Source organism: Nesoenas mayeri (assembly GCF_963082525.1).
Source record: "Nesoenas mayeri genome assembly, chromosome: 3".
Lineage (NCBI taxonomy): Eukaryota > Metazoa > Chordata > Aves > Columbiformes > Columbidae > Nesoenas > Nesoenas mayeri.
Genome location: NC_137544.1, coordinates 67,273,915 through 67,291,926, shown reverse-complemented (window position 1 = coordinate 67,291,926; position 18,012 = coordinate 67,273,915). Strand labels below are relative to the sequence as shown.

At 41.9% G+C, this 18,012-nt stretch overlaps 2 protein-coding genes across 3 annotated transcripts in view; both read left to right on the top strand.

The window, feature by feature from the left end:
* The window catches only part of PLEKHG1 (pleckstrin homology and RhoGEF domain containing G1), a gene marked incomplete at its 3' end in the record, with an annotated part of 49,436 nt that extends 34,538 nt beyond the window's left edge, over nt 1-14,898 (top strand). The window contains exons 7-17 of one of the 2 annotated variants that reach the window (XM_080342163.1): nt 2,035-2,217; nt 2,306-2,401; nt 2,518-2,604; nt 4,572-4,605; nt 5,836-5,931; nt 7,173-7,211; nt 7,668-7,690; nt 8,491-8,709; nt 10,226-10,333; nt 11,140-12,805; nt 13,799-14,898. In XM_080342163.1, coding sequence (XP_080198289.1) covers nt 2,035-2,217; nt 2,306-2,401; nt 2,518-2,604; nt 4,572-4,605; nt 5,836-5,931; nt 7,173-7,211; nt 7,668-7,690; nt 8,491-8,709; nt 10,226-10,333; nt 11,140-12,805; nt 13,799-14,898 — 3,651 coding nt within the window. Of the gene's footprint in view, nt 1-2,034; nt 2,218-2,305; nt 2,402-2,517; nt 2,605-4,571; nt 4,606-5,835; nt 5,932-7,172; nt 7,212-7,667; nt 7,691-8,490; nt 8,710-10,216; nt 10,334-11,139; nt 12,806-13,798 lie in introns of both variants that reach the window. The other variant, XM_080342162.1, reaches the window with a different exon arrangement.
* Nucleotides 14,899-17,290: 2,392 nt separating this feature from the next.
* MTHFD1L (methylenetetrahydrofolate dehydrogenase (NADP+ dependent) 1 like) overlaps nt 17,291-18,012 on the top strand; it is a gene marked incomplete at both ends in the record, with an annotated part of 146,005 nt that continues 145,283 nt past the window's right edge. The window contains one exon of the mRNA XM_080341821.1: nt 17,291-17,406. Coding sequence (XP_080197947.1) covers nt 17,291-17,406 — 116 coding nt within the window. The remainder of the gene's footprint in view (nt 17,407-18,012) is intronic.

Below are 18,012 nucleotides of genomic sequence, written 5' to 3'. Positions count from 1 at the left end.
TTCTATAGAACCCTAAGGCATGGCTTTGTTCAGAAATCCTGTGGTTTCTGATTTCTCCCCTTTAGGCTGATTGATTTTGTTTTGAGGCAATTCTTGTGCTTTCCTCTGTGACGACTCATTATCAGTTGCTTTGCGAAACATAGAAACCTAGAAATATGATAGTTAGGAAAAGGTTAACTTTACTTGGAATTAAGAACTTTCGAGGAGAAGACAAAAGCTACGCCCTGAGTAACTTTTGGCATCAAGAGCAAGCTATTTTGTAGGCATTTTACAGAATGGTCATTTTGTTTCAAACTTCCCAGAGAATCGTGATTTTACGTTACATTTTCATCAGCAGTATTTATCTTTCTTTAAGAAATTTGGGAGTTTTTTGTTTTTTTTTTTTACTTTATAAAAGAGATTAATAGGATCATAATATCTCAAAAATCTATTCTTTGACCCTTTTTCTCTTTGTAATATAAATGATACTTATGTGCTCTCATTTTTGTGTGTTTTGGTTTCGTTTGTGTAGGGAGAATTGGGTTACATTTGATAGTGTCCTGCGTGCAGCAGTGTAACCTTTGCCACACATTGCTGGAAATGCATGCTAATGACTTAGGAACAGTCTGCTATAAATCTGAGTAATGATAACCAGTAATATTTGGCAATAAAGAGGGTTAAGTACTTTTCCAAAAACTGGGGGCTTTTTTTTTTATTAATTTATTGAGCTCAGCTGGCAAATGTATGGGGTTGTGGAAAATGTTTATGTTCATACTTAACCTTTTAAAAAGTAAAATCTGTTTCTGCAGCCTTAAGGATAGGTCTTCTGTGGGCTATCGCAGCGCCGTTCGGTCTGTAAAGCTGCAGGTACTATGACAGCAGTTCCTGTGCAAAATCTCCCACAAGAGTGGTGGAGATGATCCCTGTGCTGTACCCTGACTTATTTACAAGTTCCTGGAGAGACCTGATAAAATGCATTTTTTTTTTCATTTGTTATGTTTATTTTTTTTTATAACCATCTTGTATATAGTCCAAATTGTGCTGCTTTTGGGTTTTCTTCCTGTGAATGCTCTAGGCAGCATTTGTGCATCAAATGTACTGAGATGTTTTCTAGCTGAATGCTGTATTAAAATGTAACATCCTAGAGAAGACCAGCCTAGGATGAGTAAATCTTTCCCTGCTTTGCTAATGTTGCTGGGTTTCAAGTCTGATGGACATTTTTAAAGACTTCCCTACTTAAGATTTAGTCTGCTCTTACAATTTGCTGTGCAGTTCTTAACTGCTTTGTCATTGCCACTGATAGAAAAAGGAAAGAGAAACAGAAGGAAACAAGAACAACCATAGTTAAGCCACACAGACTTGTGAAGATGTTCTTAATATTACTCCAGCCTTGTTTTTTTCTTAAGTAATAAATAAGGTGAGAAATATCTATGGTATGTATACAAATCATTAAAATACAAATAAATCTTGACATCTTCAAGTGATCATTTGACCAAATCATTTCTGGTCCTCTGGTCTGCTGAGAAATATCTCTTCAATATGGACACCTCACAGAGATGTCTTCTGGGGTGGGCATAGCGGATATGGAGATGACGTTATAATTGATCCAGTGAAGGACCACACAACTTCAGGAGGATACACTGGGGTGAGAGAGAAATGTTAAGAGAGGTTGGTTAGGGACATAGAGGGGAGCAGGCATGAGATAGACTGACAGCTGAATTTCAGACTGTTCTCTGTCTCTCTAAGCTGGGGGAGATGGGGTTGTGCTCTTTCACCACAGGCTGCCCTGGGGACCTCGAGGCTTTTTACTGAGTCCAGGAAGGCATCTTTTACTTTACTTTACTTTTTACTTTTACTCAGGAAGGCATCTTCTAGCTTGGGCCTAGCAACAGGCCTCCGAGCACCTGGCTGCAATATTGCACATAACCCAGCAACCTCAGTACCACTGTGTGATGACTTTACACTGTTGGATGTGGGAGTGGCCTCAGCAGTTTTCGTCTGAGTCTTTATTTAAGTAGTATCTCTGAAATGAATGTTGTTTTTGATCTGTTGCAGGAGATACAGAGTTTGCTCACTAATTGGAAAGGGCCAGACCTCACGAGTTACGGGGAGCTGGTGTTAGAAGGAACATTTCGCATTCAGCGAGCCAAAAATGAGCGCACGTTGTTCCTCTTTGACAAGTTGCTGCTGATTACAAAAAAGAGAGATGAGATGTTTGTATACAAAGCTCATATACTGGTATGTTGGAGAGTGGGTGGTCACGTGCTGACTCTGGGTTTCCCCAAACCTCCTCTGTGAATCACATTGTTGCCTCTCTTTGTTCCAGTGTGGGAATCTCATGCTTGTTGAAGTAATACCAAAGGAACCGCTTAGCTTTAGTGTCTTCCACTACAAAAATCCCAAGATGCAACATACTGTCCAGGTATGACAGAGGGCTCCCTGCCTACTGGGTAATCTGATTAACGACCATGTGATATTCCTGAGCCTGCATAATGCAATGATGCATTTTCTTATGGTGCTACATTTTCTTTTTATCAGGCAAAGTCGCAGCAGGACAAACGCCTTTGGATTCTTCACCTGAAGAGGTTAATTCTAGAAAATCATCCTGCTAAAATTCCTGCCAAGGTAAAAATTAAAAAAACCCACACCACCTCCTTGTATGACCATTCAACTTAAAACAATCTTGTTAGCTGCAAGATGCATGGCAATTTACAGGGAGTTTAGACTCCAAGAGATTAACAAGTGTCCCTATGTCTTTAAAAGTTTGTCAGAAGTGATGGTGGAGTTCCAGTAAAAGCAGTTACTGAGCTTGGTGCGGGAGAAGAAGATTTTAACTGGGTTAGCAGCATTGCTGTGCACATTAGGCTTTGCCCACTAAGACATGAGTAACAGAGACGTAATGTCAGTAAGCTCCACTGTAAGAGCATTCCTTGGCTGGACACTGCCTGTCTGCACAACACAACACTGAGGAGTGCTAATTGCAGCATGTGTAGACATTACCAAGCTGGTTTTAATCTGTCTTGGTTAGATACCGTAGCAGTGGAGCCAGAACGTGCTTCATCTTACAAATACATACATACACCCATTCCGAATCCTGCATCTTTAGCCAGGACCTCTGAGACCTTTTTGGTGAGAAGCTAGCAAGCTTCATGCCAGAGCAAATGAGGCACCAATATATTCATAGCTGTAATGCAGGGAAACCTGTTATTCTTACTGGTCAGTTTCTCCTGACTTTTTTTTCCTACTGAGTTTTATGCTGTAATGGCTAAAAAGAGTTACCTGTGACTGATGTACCCAGTACTGTACTAACTCTGATTTTCAACAAATAGAGAATTATGGGAGATAAAAAGCCCTAGCAGTTGCTTTTACTAATTCTTATATTTTTGGTGGCAGAGTTTATCAAAGGTATAATGTTTATGCTAGTATCCATGCTTACAAAGTAAATACTTGATGCAGTTTATTAGCTTGTAAAAAGAAATACTGCAGCATGATCTCAGCTTTCATATCAAGATTTTCTCATATTTTTTTCTGGATGTTTTTATCTGTGAAAAAAATGTTTAACTAAAGCTTAACCAAATAAATCTCTGAGATTTTCTGCACTTCTTTATTTTTGACAAACCAGTAGTTGTTACCTATGAGACTTCTCTCTGCCCAGATTTTGGAGGATTTAATATTAGTCCACATCTGACACCTAGTGGAAAGTTACTGAACTGCACATGTAGGAGGGCAAGCAGGTTACATAGGCCATTTTATTTTAGCTTATTTTCTTACTTATTAGCTGATATGCTTCATAAAATATCCAGATTATTTTTTCTATTAAAAAAGTGACAAATTTTAAGTGATCATCAGCCACTTTTTATCCTGGTTCAGTCTTACTTAAACTAAATGACTTTTTTATTTAATAGCAGTTTCTCAAGGAAACTCTTAACCGAAGCAAGGGTGATAGGTTTTTGTGCCAATAACTTCAAAATTGAAAAATAATTAAGGAGTTAAACTATTTGATTTTTAGGGAGGAAATGTTCTGTGAATCACAGAGAAACTAGGTCCAGTTTTGTGCCAATCCCAGCAATATGGAGAGGTGTATTGATGGCTCTAAATTCTGGGACTTGTAGAGCACTCTCTGGAGGTTTGTGTCCCCATGGAGGAGACCCAGCATGTGCCGCAGTATCTCAGCACAGCCCCTGCCTTTGAAGGCAAAGTAGTTTTTGCGGTCAGATGTGCTGTCACTGCATCCTACAGACACATCTCATGCCAGTTTTACCATGGGTGGGTGAGTGCTCCTTCTCTTGTGCTGCCAGGAGGGCAGATGGGCACATGAGGCAGAGCTGTTGGTACAGTGAACAACGGGGTGTTGTGTGAAGCCCTGATGATAAGCTCTGGTGAGCTCCTGCCAGCAGAATTTTTCTTCAGACATATAATGTGTCCAGCACACAGAGGAAGACAGAAAATAATGCTGCTAACCATATTTATTAGTTAAAACAATTAAAATTGCTTTTGTTTTCCTGTAAACTCACTACTGTCTGTACTATGCTATGTAATTTGTCCTTCTACTTATAGTTTATCTTTTTCATTTGTTATTTTTTTCCTTTCAGGCCAAACAGGCAATTCTAGAAATGGATGCAATACGTAAGTTGGTTCTTTTTCACTTTCATTTTTAAAAAAGGAATAAAACCATCTTCAAAAGTTTGGCTTTAACTGTTGGTTTCATCTGAGACAGAAGAAGGCCAAGCTTATGTTCTTTGAATTATGACCTTGCTGGAAGAAAACAAACTTGGGTGTAGATTCTGTGGAGCTATGTGAGCATTGGGCTGACTGATCTGCCACCAACAAGTTATGTTGCATGATGAGCAAGGATGAGGCTGATTAGACCTTTTGCAAGCTCTGGCCACTGCCTTTTGCTTATTCCATGCTGACTAAACATATGATCTTTCCTGTTTTGTTGTGTGAGCTCTTTCTGGCCAGGACCCACTGAAGGGCAAGCAGTAAGCAAACACGGCTCAAAATACGTAGCAGTGTTAATGACTTACTTGTGCTGACAAACCTGCTGCTGAAGGACAGTGCTGGGGGCTGTCAGCAGCTCACTGCACTGTGCTCGGCCCCTCTGGAAGGGAAACGAGGGAGCCCAGTGCCACTGCAGCAGCACGGCTGGCTGCTCCAGGTGTCCGGCATCACCGGGCAGTCCAGGAACACAGCAGCTGCTCTCCTGGCCACAGCAGAAAGCAACTGCACCTGCAGAACAGCCCCAAGAAAACTCCATGCTGGGACCCGGCAGGCTTGTGCTTGTGTCTGAAGAGCCTACCTGTGTGTGTCCCAGGAGCCAGGGGCAGAGAACGTGTGCAATGCTGCTGTCTGTGCTCTGACCTTGATCCCATCCGCGCTGTCCCTACTGCTGTACCTTCTGCTTGCTACTTCTACTGGTGTGAGCTGTGCTAGCTCTTCATGTTGCCAGTCATCCCCATCAGTGTAGGGAAATGAGAACAACAGCCCTGTGGTACAAATGCTGAGGAAGTCTTGGAGTAAAGCAGGCTTATTATTTACTTTCATAGTTGTATTGTTCAGGAAGGCTCTGACTGAGAAACTGGGAAATGATTAAACATGATGATGGTGCATGAATGTTGCTGGGTTGGCCATCTGGGGCAAGGCACAACTAAATGGGCAAAGCGTTTCCATGGCTGGGTGGCTAACAGCTACCCAACAGCAGCACACCACCTTGCTTTGATTGCTTCAGGCCCTGAAGAAGTGCCACTTTGTCAGTTATAAAGGGATGATGGCACTACCTTGAAAAAGAACTGTGAAGGTGTGTGAAATGACATCCTTGTCACTCTCTTACTCATTGTGCCTCTGCTTGTTCCATAGATCACCCAGGCTTCCACTATAGCCCCGAGGGAGAAATGAAATCGTCATACCAGCCTAAAGAAGGCAGTGCTCCTTACAGAGTGAGAAGGAAATCAGGTGAATAAACTCCTTTACCACTCAGAGGACAGGAGGGAAAACAAACAGGGTTGTTTAGGGTTGGGTGAGGCTGAGCACTTGGAATTGGTCTTTAGCCTGTACTCTACTCAGATTTAACATGACACAGTAACTCTCAGATATGGGTGGAGTATCTTACTAACCATTTATTGTTTCTGTGATTTATTTTCTTTATCTACTGTTTGCATTTAATTTCATGGACGTACATTCCTAATGATGTATGCATAAAGAATGGTTGGTACTTTCTAATGGATAAAAGAATGCATATGCAGGAAAGCCAGTCACATTATTTAAATCTGACATTTCTCCCCTCCACCCCAAGTAATTACTGTCTCAGAAGTGGTTCCACCCTGATTGTGACAGGCTTGTTATTTCAAAACATGATTACTGTCTTTACTTAGTGTAATGTCTGCCTTATGGATAATAGAGTTCTGAGAGCTGGTTATGCTGACTTTTTTTTTTTTTTCCTTCCTAGCTCAAACATACATCCATAATTACTGTTAATTTCTTCTTGAATCCACTACAAATGCCTTGTGTATTTGGGTGACTTCATATTGCAGTCACTATGTTCCCCTCTTCAGCTACTTAAAGACCTTTCCGATTTGGTGTGTGTAATGTTGTGTATTGGGAATGATTTAAAATAAGGTTTGTGAGAGAATTTGTGTAGTGACTTCTTGTACAGCATCATTTGTGTCTGAAAAACAATCAAGTCTTAATTACTTTTCAGGCATCTTCCTTTGTTTCTGAGGTGAAGGATTGTATTAGTGCTGCTTTGCCTGTAAAAGGAATAATACCAAATACTCATCAGATGGCCTCCTATGTAATGTTCAGCTTCTTACACTTGTGAAGCCCTGATAAGCTGTTGGTACCTCACACGTATATCTAATAGGAAACTTCCAGCAACTTAGAACAATAGCAGGGATGACCAAGTCTTTTGAAAGCAGGAATCTTAACATGGGATGCAAATTGACATCTGGCTTGTTGTATGGAGGGCAGCTGCTATTGCATTAAGAAACATATATTTTTGTGGTAACAGCTGTAGGTTTGACACTTCAACAAATACTTTTTTTGTGAGGAGATAGGGTGATTAAGAATTGAAAATGTCTTCCCTGCATTGGCTCAGAAGCTTAACTTTCACTATCTGTGTTACAAAAAGTCATCTAAGATGCCCATAACTTTCTTTGGGATGCTGGAGTGCTTAAACATGTGGTTGTCTTTTTCAGAACCCTCATCCAGAGTCCATAAAGTTTTGAAGTCGAACGGTAAGCTACTTTGTCTACTCTTTATTGGCCTAGTGCTTCTGTACTTTGTAGAACAAGTAAAGATGGATCTTTTTCCTCCTATCACTTTCCCTAAACACATTACAGGGCATGGAGGAAGTGTGCAAGGAAACAAAATGTTAGTGTTTAAATCCAACATCTGTTTTCCACATTTGGGTTCTGCTCCTGTAAACATCCTAGCAACTGATAACTGAATACACAGTCTTGGCCCTTGTGAGGAGTTGCCCATATCATACCCGTATTGCAAAATCAGGACCTCAAGTGGAACTCATGCTGTTGCTGTTTTATCAGAACCCTATAGTCTGTTTGCTCAGCTGCTGCTACGTTTAATCCCCATTTGGGAATTCACGATTGGGATATTATTGTAGCAATAAAACAGGCATAGATTGGCACCAGTTTGATTATTCATTTATGACGAAGTTATATTTCTGTTTTCAGATATAAGTCCAGATATGCAGAAGGTAAGCTGTTTCTTATGTTTCTTGGTTTAGCATATTCAAATTACTTAGAGCACAGTATGTAGAATCCACATCTTCTTGGTTGTATTGATTTTAAGAACAGAAACAGAACCATGAATGTTGTTTAGTGTCTCAGATAAGATTACTGGAATTAAAGCAATAGAAATACGGCTATTTCAGAAATATCTAATAAAGGAAGAAAGACTGATCCATATATTGGTTGTACTTTATAATACTATGCAGTACTTAAAAATAACACGATTACATAAGTTCTCTGTATAAAGGTAGTGTTTATTCTTTGGAGCATGTCTTTGCATCTGTTAAATAAGACTGGAAAGTTTCAGCTTATTCTAACATATGTATATATATAAATCTTGATATATGACCAAATAGAGCTGATATAGCTTATGGAAAGCAGATGGAAATGAGCATTTCTAATTTTTACATTTTCTGTAAGAATTTGTAATGAAGTTCCCAGTGCAGTTTGAAAGTCTCATGTTGAATTTCAGGTCCTAGGCTTTTATTTGGAATGGAATTTAAAGTGGGGGTGTGCAGAAGATTTACAAACGGGACACATTAGATATGACTAGACTGGGATGCCATAACAATGAAGACCATATATTTTTTCAGTTCTAAATAGTCTATGGAAAAATACTGATTGTTTAACTTTTTGCTTTGTGAATCTAATTTCAGTGCAGCTAAATGAATGTAGCTTAAGCATTGCCTAGAAGGCTGATATAAAATAGAAAATCTCTATAAATTTTAAAACAAAGTTTTGTGGTTTGTTTTTTTTTTTCTCTAAGCGGATCAGTATTGAAGGAGCCCTATTATCTCAAGCCACCAAACTGGGATCAAATGAAGCCCTGCTGAGTTCTAGGAAGAAGGCTTCCTTGGAAGCCAGTGGGCTGGAGAGCCAGTTTCAAGAGTCCATTGAGCCAGCCTACAGCAGCGATCAGGATGAAAATCTCCAGACTTCTGCTATGGAACAGATCGATGCTGATGATGAAGAGGAGTCTGAACAGGTGGGAAAAAGAGGGGAAAAAATAAAATCCCTTTTTTTGGGGAGAACGGAAAAGGGATTAAAGTTATCTGTAAAACTGCAAGGAGGCAGGAATGTGTTACAAGTGTTTGTAACTCTTTCTACTTAGAAATATTTTTATGTAGACATCACACAACACTCTCTTGTATTTTAGCAGAGAAGATGTAGAATTAGCCCCCATACAGCAGATTAAATCCTCACTACATGAAAAAGATTTTACTTAGCCCTTTACAGTCCTCAAGTCTAGTTTTGACAGAAGGCTGTTGCGCACAAGTGACCTTTCCTTGCTTCTTCAGCTGATGCCATGACAGAAACCTTTTTAGGCCAGATGCAGAGACAGGACCTTCAGGTGTCCAAAGCGGGGACTTGAATATGAAGTTAAAATTCAGGCTCTGCCACATGTCACGTGATGTTTCTTGACCTGTGAGCTGCTGGCAGTACATAGGAACATGTCAACTTTAATAGGAGATATTTTAAGTAGGATTTCTGAAGATGAGATTCTGTATTTCATAATACTGTGCAGTCATTCGACAGGTGGTAGTTTTCCCCACTCTGCATGATGCTTCCAGACATACACAGCACTTCTGAAAAGCTAAACCCCCAGTTTTGAAATGTGACTGTATTTAAAGAATGTAGGTTTTCAGGTTTTTTTTTTTGTTTAGGTGATGCTGATGTCATTTTCTTGTGAATTATCCAAACATATTATTGAAATTCTTTTTGAAGCTTACTGCACGTTTCCTTTTTGAAATTACAGTATTTGCTTTGTAAATATTTGATAAAATATTATATCAGTGTAGTGCAGTGTCTTGTAATTCTCCCTCTTCCTGACATGAGTTAGTATAAAACAATGAGTGCAAAAGAATACTGCTATAAAAATGTATATTAGTAGCTTATTGTTTAATCCTAGGTGTGGCAACAATACTTTCTCAGGTTCTCCCCATTCCCACCATGCGTGCCCTTCGCTCTGAGTTAATTTGGACACTGCTCAACATATAATATTCTGGCTGCCTATCTCATTTTTCTGGGAAGTTGGATGACAGCATATTTTTTAGTTTGGACCTCTTTCTGGTTTTCAAAACTTCAAGTGATAGCAAGACTATCTCCTCTGCCTTTTAAAACCAAAAAGAACTTTGAAAATTGAATTTTTGTGTGACTGCCTTCTCCTGTTATAACTTTGGCTGTGAGATTAAGCTCTTTCCCTCATCTAATTTCTATGTATTCTTTTTTTAATCTATATTTTTATACACAAATTCTGCTTTCGACACCTTTCGACAAGCTGTATGGATTGATTTCATTTAATTGGTTATTAGAAAGAAAGTTTTCTAGGCTCTGAATCATTCTTGTGGCAGTGCTCTTACTAGTTATTGGCATTTTGTCCTTCTGGTGGGGATATCTGGCCTGTTCTAGCTGCTTATAATTCTTCTGAACAAGGCTGTAAAAGATCTGTAGGTTATATTACCCCTCCCTTGCTCTTTTATTTTAAATTACAGGGACTGCAACAAAACTCGCTGCAGAAATCAAAAGGGGGAAGAAAAAGACTTAATAGTCAAGCTGCTGAAAATGTTGAAAAACGGAGAAGTGTTAATCTCAACAAGTGTGAAATGCAGGTACATAACTTTCCTTTTTTTTACTGCTATTTTGCTATGCATCATGGATATGTCAGAGACATATGTGGTTTTGCTAGATAAGTCATTGTCTGATTATGTCATGTATTAATATCCATATCATTGAAATATTCATCTGTATGATGAAAAAGTATTCTTTTTGGTGCAGGGTAAAAAAACCAACCAAATGACTCAACATTAAGACAAAAGAAATTGTCTTTTCCTCTCTTTCCCAGTCTTTGGCCAGGAACATGTACAGCATCCTTCATGTTAGCATTAGCAGGCATGTGACCTTGCTGTAAATTAGATCTGCTAGCTGAGCTCGATGAAAACTTACTCCAAAAAGACAATGAAATCTTCAGTGGCATGTGCTAGAGAGCATAACATACCTTTCTGCTAGGGTTATAGGCAAGAGGAAAGGGAGCAGAACAAAACTTTTGGCAAAGGCCTGGAGCCAGGTTAGCTTAATTCAATGGTGAAACTGCAGAGTTAGCATAAAAGGTTTAGTCTAACCCCTGCCAAACAAATTTGCCTTTAATTACTCATGCATTAACATGAGCCAGTGTCTTGTGTTTGAAGTAAGATGCTTTTAAATGCCAAGAGTGATCTCTGAGCTGTGGTATGGATTAGGAGGCATTGCCACCTTGTCTCCCAGGCTCTTTAGTAAGGAGCCTGCTCACCCTGCCCATCTCCACCTGACTCCTTGCTGCGGGACACCCTGGTCCTATGGCAGTTCTATGAATGGAGGGAAGTGCTGTGCTATTGCAGGGAATAAACTAATGTTACCTGTGTATTTCAAATCTCCACAGAGCTCCAAGGACCCTTCAGATGAAGAGTCAACTCAGTTGAATACCGATCTTCCGTTTTCCCGCGCAGCCAGACAACCCCAGTTGCCCAGACAATTCAGCACACCCCAGAGCAACTCACTCATCATGAATATCCTGGGGGGAAGCACCTCTGTCAGAAATATCTGGACCGACCATCAGATCAGGCAGGCATTGTTTCCCAGCCGGCGTCCACCTTATGAGAATGAAGATGATGAAGACGATTATCAGATGTTTGTACCATCAGTGTCTACATCCAATGCTGTGGGTGGAGACAGGAGGGGTTCTCCTGGGCGTCCATGCAGCTGGCACTTGGGGGTAGCACATCAAAATGAGACTTCCAGCCCCACTCGTCACAAAATTGTCAGGCGGGCCAGTAGTGCTGGTGAAAGTAACACGTGTCCAGCCAGCGCCAGGTATAAAATTGGGGAGCGCAGTTCTCGAAGGGAAATGAAGAGAGCAGAGGTGAGCAGTATGAATGCATATCCCGAATCTTCAGAGGAGCTGACCATTGATGATATTGAACATGTTTATGATAATATAAGCTATGAAGACTTAAAGCTGATGGGTCTGACAAGAAGGGAGGAGACAGACCATGGTCCCCAGAGGTCTGCTAGAGACTCTCTCTACGAGGCTGAAAACAAAAGCGGCTTAGATTCACTCTCCAAAAAGAGGACAGCAAATCAAAACAGGGCCTCCATTCATGCTAGTAGGGATGAGATACTACTCAGTAGAGAAGCACCTACTTCAAGTTTGGATGAGCTCAGGATTGTTGAAGACAACATCTATGACACCATAGTGCTTCCAGAAACACCGCTGTTGAATTTCAAATGTGACTCCTTAAAATGCTCTAAAAGGCGGAGTTTTCTGGGCCTGGAAAAAGACTTTGCATGTTGTGACAATCTGCGGCAGTTTGTTTCCGAAGAGAGTCTCCAGTTCAGTGAAGATGAAAGTCCTTACCATCATGTTCCTGTCGACAATGACTATTTGAGCTTAGTAGATAGCTCTTCCAACTCAGATTCACTCTCCCATAAGTCTGCAGCAGATAAACTCTCGGAGGAAGTAGATGAGATTTGGAATGACCTGGAGAACTACATCAAGAAGAATGAGGAAAAGACCAGAGACCGTCTCCTTGCAGCCTTTCCTGTTTGTAAAGATGATATGCAGGAAAGGCTGCATGCTGGTAGTACACCTGAACTGAGTAAAGATGTAGAGTACTCACTGTCTACACTCTCTCTGCCAGAAACTCCTGTTTTCCCTAAAACCACGAAGCCCAGGGCTGCCACCTTAAGCGAGGCTAACCTCAGGCTTGAAGACACGACACCATGCAAGGAGAACTCTTTTATGAGCCTGAACAGATCTTCCTTCTCCAGTGAGATGCCTTTTGTAGACAGCCCATACGAATCTGCCAACAGTGTTCTGTGCAGTGCGCACACAGAGGGCATGGAAAATGACTTGGCAGTTGTTGATAAAACAAAGAACAGAGTTTTTATGATGGCAAGGCAGTACAGTCAAAAAATTAAGAAGGCTAACCAGCTTTTAAAAGTTAAAAGTCCAGAGCAGGAACATCCAACTAGCAAACAACAAAAACTGAAACACAAAGATCTTGCTGCCATTCTGGAGGAGAAGAAACAAGGTGGACCTGCTATTGGTATGTCCAAAATATTTCTGTGCAGATATATTTCTTCAGTAACTTTCAATGAGACTTGTGTATCGAATTGGAAGGTGATGAATTTTCCCCACCTTACTGGTTGAGGATCAGTATTGCATTTTCTGTGTTACCACTGAAATGAGTTTTCTGTGACTGCTTCTAGCATGAGTAGTCCTTTATATCACAATATATTCTTGCTGTTAATTGATAAAATTGTGAATAAATAGAAGGGTAGTAGCAGGAAAGAGCAATTCAGCTTAGGTTGGAAATAGAGCTTATGCCTGAAAGACTATCGGCCTCCTTGCAGAACACCAGTTATTTCCTTCAGTGGTGTGATCTTCAGAGTCTGACTAAAAAGGTCGAGTGTGTTCACTTTCTAACAAGTCATGCAGGTTTGTGCAGGTACCATCCACATCACACTTATAAGCATAAGGAATGGGGTCAGATAAGAAAGAGCTGATCTTCTTGCTCTTTCTAATGAATGTGCAAAGTTGGGGGTATGCAACAGCTTTGGAAGTATTTTTGTCTGCAGTCAATTGAAACAAATTGGAGACATGTAGCCAGCGGACTCCATGCACTAGAGTGTCATTCTTGCCTTCTTGTGATATTTATAGAAGTGTTGTGATATTTATAAAAGTCTTGTGATATTTATAAAATATCTTCTTTACCAGGCCTTTTTCAGAATGTTTGTTTCTATTTTAACATGAAACAAGCAGTGTATTATTTGAATCCTGTGCTACATTGCATCCTGCATGACTGTTCACTATTGCAAGACATATACGCTGCTTTTTTTTCAGTGCAATGTACCAAAATGCAATGCACAGCTCTTCCGGCCTCCATTGTTTCATGTTACTTTGTTGATGCTGAAGATATTGACACAACTCTGAATGTTTATCTTGACCAATACAAAGTGTTTTGGGGTTTTGAAATTTTCATGTGACTCGTTCAAATGAATTGCTTGCATCTGTTAAGTTAATTCTCTCTCCTTTCCAGGTGCCAGAATAGCTGAATATTCTCAGCTTTATGACCAAGTTGTCTTTCGAGAAAGTTCATCTAAGGTCCAAAAGGAAGCCTGGCCCACCCCTCAGGAGCCCCCCGCTGGGAGGTATTCCACGCCTGTGGCTGCATCTCCTCCCCGCTCCCTGGCTACCAGTGAATGCTCAAGAGCAGAAGATTGGCTTTTGCACGCTACATACAGTAACAGCGAGCTGGCCGACTTCTCTTCATGGCCTGAGTCCCAAGACCCAAAGTCCAAGAGCTCGTATACAGAAGCTGGTTCAAAAAGCAATTCCAGGCAGTTGCCCTCAGCTGGATCAGTGCCTTCCCTTCAGATTTCTAACCGTTTGCATGTTCCGGTGCAGAGGTGGAGCACCATTATAAGCCAACCGAATAAAGAAAATTTACATCAAGATCACATCTATAACTCCCTTGGGAGAAGAGTAAGCAATGTAAAACCACAGGTGTACAGCAGATCACAGTCGTCTTCCTCGATTGTGGTCAACAGGTCTGGAGAAGCAATCGTGTATCCTAATGAAACGGACAAGAAAAAGCTCCATTTGAATAGGAACTTCCGATTCAACAGTCATCAGATGCCGGGTACTGCTTCAGAATGTACGGGGCCTGATACGAGAAAGCAGATCCCTGAAAACTCTTCAGATATGATTCTACAGGATTCTCAGAAGGTCCTGAGAGTGAACAGGGCCTCCCCTCTGACAGCACAGGTGGCCACTCAGAACTATTTTTCTAATTTCAAAGATACTGAAGAAGAAGGGGATGATGATGACTATGTTGAAATAAAGTCCGAAGATGAGGGATCTGACTTGGAGACCTCTCAGAACCAAACAAGGAAAACAGATCCTAAACTGTGTAATGCAGACGCTGCTCCTCCTGAAACACTCTGTGGCAAAACTGTCTCTTGTACTCCTGCAAAGTCCCCCAGCAGCAAACAGACACTTACCCCCTGTCTGACTGCATATAGTGATTCGGATAAACTGAATGATTACCTGTGGAGAGTACCATCTCCTAATCAGCAGAATATTGTCCAGTCTTTAAGGGAAAAGTTTCAGTGTCTCAGTTCGAGTAGCTTTGCTTGATGCTTTCAGTAACTTCTAGCTATACTACCTTATCATGACAGAGTATATACTAGGACAATCAGTACTGGCATCATGTATTTCTGTAATATTACACAATCAGGCATTATATCACAGTAATATTGTAAATAGATGTGAAATGTATCTTTTAGGTTTTGGTGGGGTTTTTTTAATGGTTTATAATCCTGGAAGTAAAAAAGGCCACGTGTTTGCTGGGTCTGGGGTCTTACTCCATAGTGCAGGTGGACTTTTCATCTCGTCTTTAACCTCTGCATCTCTTCCCTTGTTAGGTGTGATACCCTTTGATTCTTACCATCAAACCAGGTGTGATGTCATTTGATTCTTAAACCATTTTAACACGTGAAAACCTTAATGTTTGGACTTTAGAGTTGGTGATGAGTGTACTGCGTCCAAAATACCCACGTGATTACTGTGGTTACATATGGGAGTATTTAGCTGAGCAGCTACTCCTGTGGCTGGCCAGACTTCTGAGCAGGGTTCTAGTAATTACACCAACAAGCTACATGTGCAATTGCACATACTTTTTGCACGTTACTTTTTGACAGACATATTCCAAGTGTGTGGGACCAATGCTTACACTACATTACTTTAAGAACAGGCCTCTTACGTTTTTTAAATAATCTAGTGCTAGTGCTTATGAGGGATGCCAGACTACTGGCTCCGTGTCTGTTACTTTCTGTAACTACATAGTAGGTAGAGGATTGGGCAGTGACAACTTTTTATGTGAATCTGTGGATGTGACACAGTCCTTGCCTGGAGGGTGTTTTGGGCACTTCACTGTGCTCTGCTGCTTGTGAAGATGGGTAGACTGAGTTTGGTACCTCCAGCGGCAGTGGTGTGTTTGTGACAGGCAGGTGAAATTTGAGTATCTTGTAGCTCAGAGGCCAGCAGTGGAAAGCCACTGGGTGTGAATGTGTGGAGTAGGTGTGGTGGCTGGCAGTGCATTTATTAGAGTCCCAAAGTCAGTAGCTCTAAGAGAGAATGGGGCTTGGCCAGATGCTTGGGTGAAATATCAGCCGTGCGGCATGTTTGGCCCATGGGGTGTTTCAGCCATGCTGCCTTCCCTGGGGAATGTTTCTCTTCTAGTAGGAAATGATCCTTCCTGGCAGAGAGAGGTAAAATATGTGTTTTCTAAACGAGCCAGGGCTGACTGTAATCCAGTTTATGTACAATAGAAGTAGCTTAAAGATGATAATACATTCCATTCTTTTGCAAGTAATATATAGAAGAAATGCTGCCATTTACAACAGGAACAGGCTTTCCAATACGATGCACATTTACCCCCCTTTATCATCTTTGTTGCACAGCTTTGGATTCTGTTACTTGAAACGTTGTGCCTAAAGGAAAGCCTAAAAATGTCTACACTGATCATCTTGTGTGACTTGTTCTTTTATGGTGCTTAAATTCTTCAGATTATGTGGATAAAGCCAGTACCGAGTTAAACATATCACTAAATAAAGGAGTGTAATTAGTACTGTTTTTACTAATCACGTATTGCTCCCCTCAGCTACAAAACAGCCAACTATTTACTACATTGGTTACCACGAGGAAAACCTGAAGTTATCAGTGTACAGCTGATTACTTGGAGACTGAGATTTAAGGAATTGAATCTGTTTGAACGGATTAAATTATTTCTGCACGTTTCTTGCATTGGCTAGGAATTGCTATTTGAAGGGCTGGTTGGTCATGGTACTTACTAGCTCGTACCACAGGGTTACTTGTTACAGTCAGCACATCCTCTGTGATAGGACCCACATCTTAGTAAAATCCCTTCGAGAAATAATGTTGTACATATTTAAGACGCCGAGATGTAGCAGAGCCTGTATTTATTTAATATAGCTTGTAAAGTATTGTAAATACGAATAGAAGTAAAATCTGTGCTTTACCCCGCACGTCTAAATTTGGTTAAACGGCTAGGGGAAAGCTGTTCAACTCGCATCTCATGCAATCAGTGGAGTTGGGGTTCGGGAGGGAGGGGGACGTTGAGGAAGGAAAACAAACTAAACAAACAGAAAAAGGGACTTCTACTAGTGTGTAACTTCTTCCCGGGACCATTTCGTACTATTTTTTAATAAACGTTGAGTATGCAAAAGCTTTGAGTTCCGTTCATTTGGGATCGGGGGGACAGGAAGATGTTCGCGTTTATTAGATGGTGGTTCCTGCCGGTCATAGACGACGGTTGGGGGTGATTTGGGATTTCCAACCCCCCCCCCCCCGGGCCCTTGCACTCAAGCGGAAGCGAAGGGGGCTGAGCGGCGGGGCCGAGCGCAGAGGGGTGCTCGGGGGAAGGCGGTGCTCGGAGAACCGCCCTCCCCCTCGCCCCGCTGTCCGCCCCGGCTCCGCCGCTGCTGCCGCCTCGAAGCCCGCCGGAGGGATGCGGAGCGCGGCGCTGAAGCGCTGCCTGGCCCCGGCGCTCCCCGCCGCGCTGCTGCGGGGCCGCGGGCTCTGCGGGCGCCAACCGCGGGGCGGCGGAGCGGCCGCGGCGGTGCGGTAAGAGGCGCACGTGGGAGGCGGCGCCGGCTGATGCAACCGGGGGTGGGGGGGAAAGGGGATTTAGGTGAGGGGGAGGATGTTTCCTCAGTGGATGCGTCGGGTTGGGTTTTGGGGTGGTAAAATGCGCCTCCGTTTCCCCCCACGCAGGCACCGGTTTGTTTGTTTTGTGTTATTTTGTTGGTTTTTTGTTAGTTTGTTTGTTTTCGGGGATTTTGTTTTACGGCAATTTGGGGGTGTGCAAAGCAGGCTGTGGGGCTGGTTCAGATGAGGCTGCCCATGGACGTCTGCCTGGAAAACGTGTCATGGGTGTCGTCCCTTGTCGCAACCCCCCTCCCGTCCCATCCATTCAGCCTCAGCTGGGACAGTTTGTTTGCCGCAGTATTGACCTGAATTGACCATTGGCTTCTGCAAGGGGGAGCGTATGAGGTAGCAAAAAAACACCCTAGGCTGCGAATTCCTCTGTTAGGCTTGCCCGCTATGAGGGACAGACAGATATCTTTTAGGGGGTCTCCTCCTTCCTTTTCTGGGTATGTGTCATCTGCATGTATAGAGGGTAACGGGGAGAGCCAGCAGCCCCTTATCCAGAAGTTTTTTCCTGAAAGC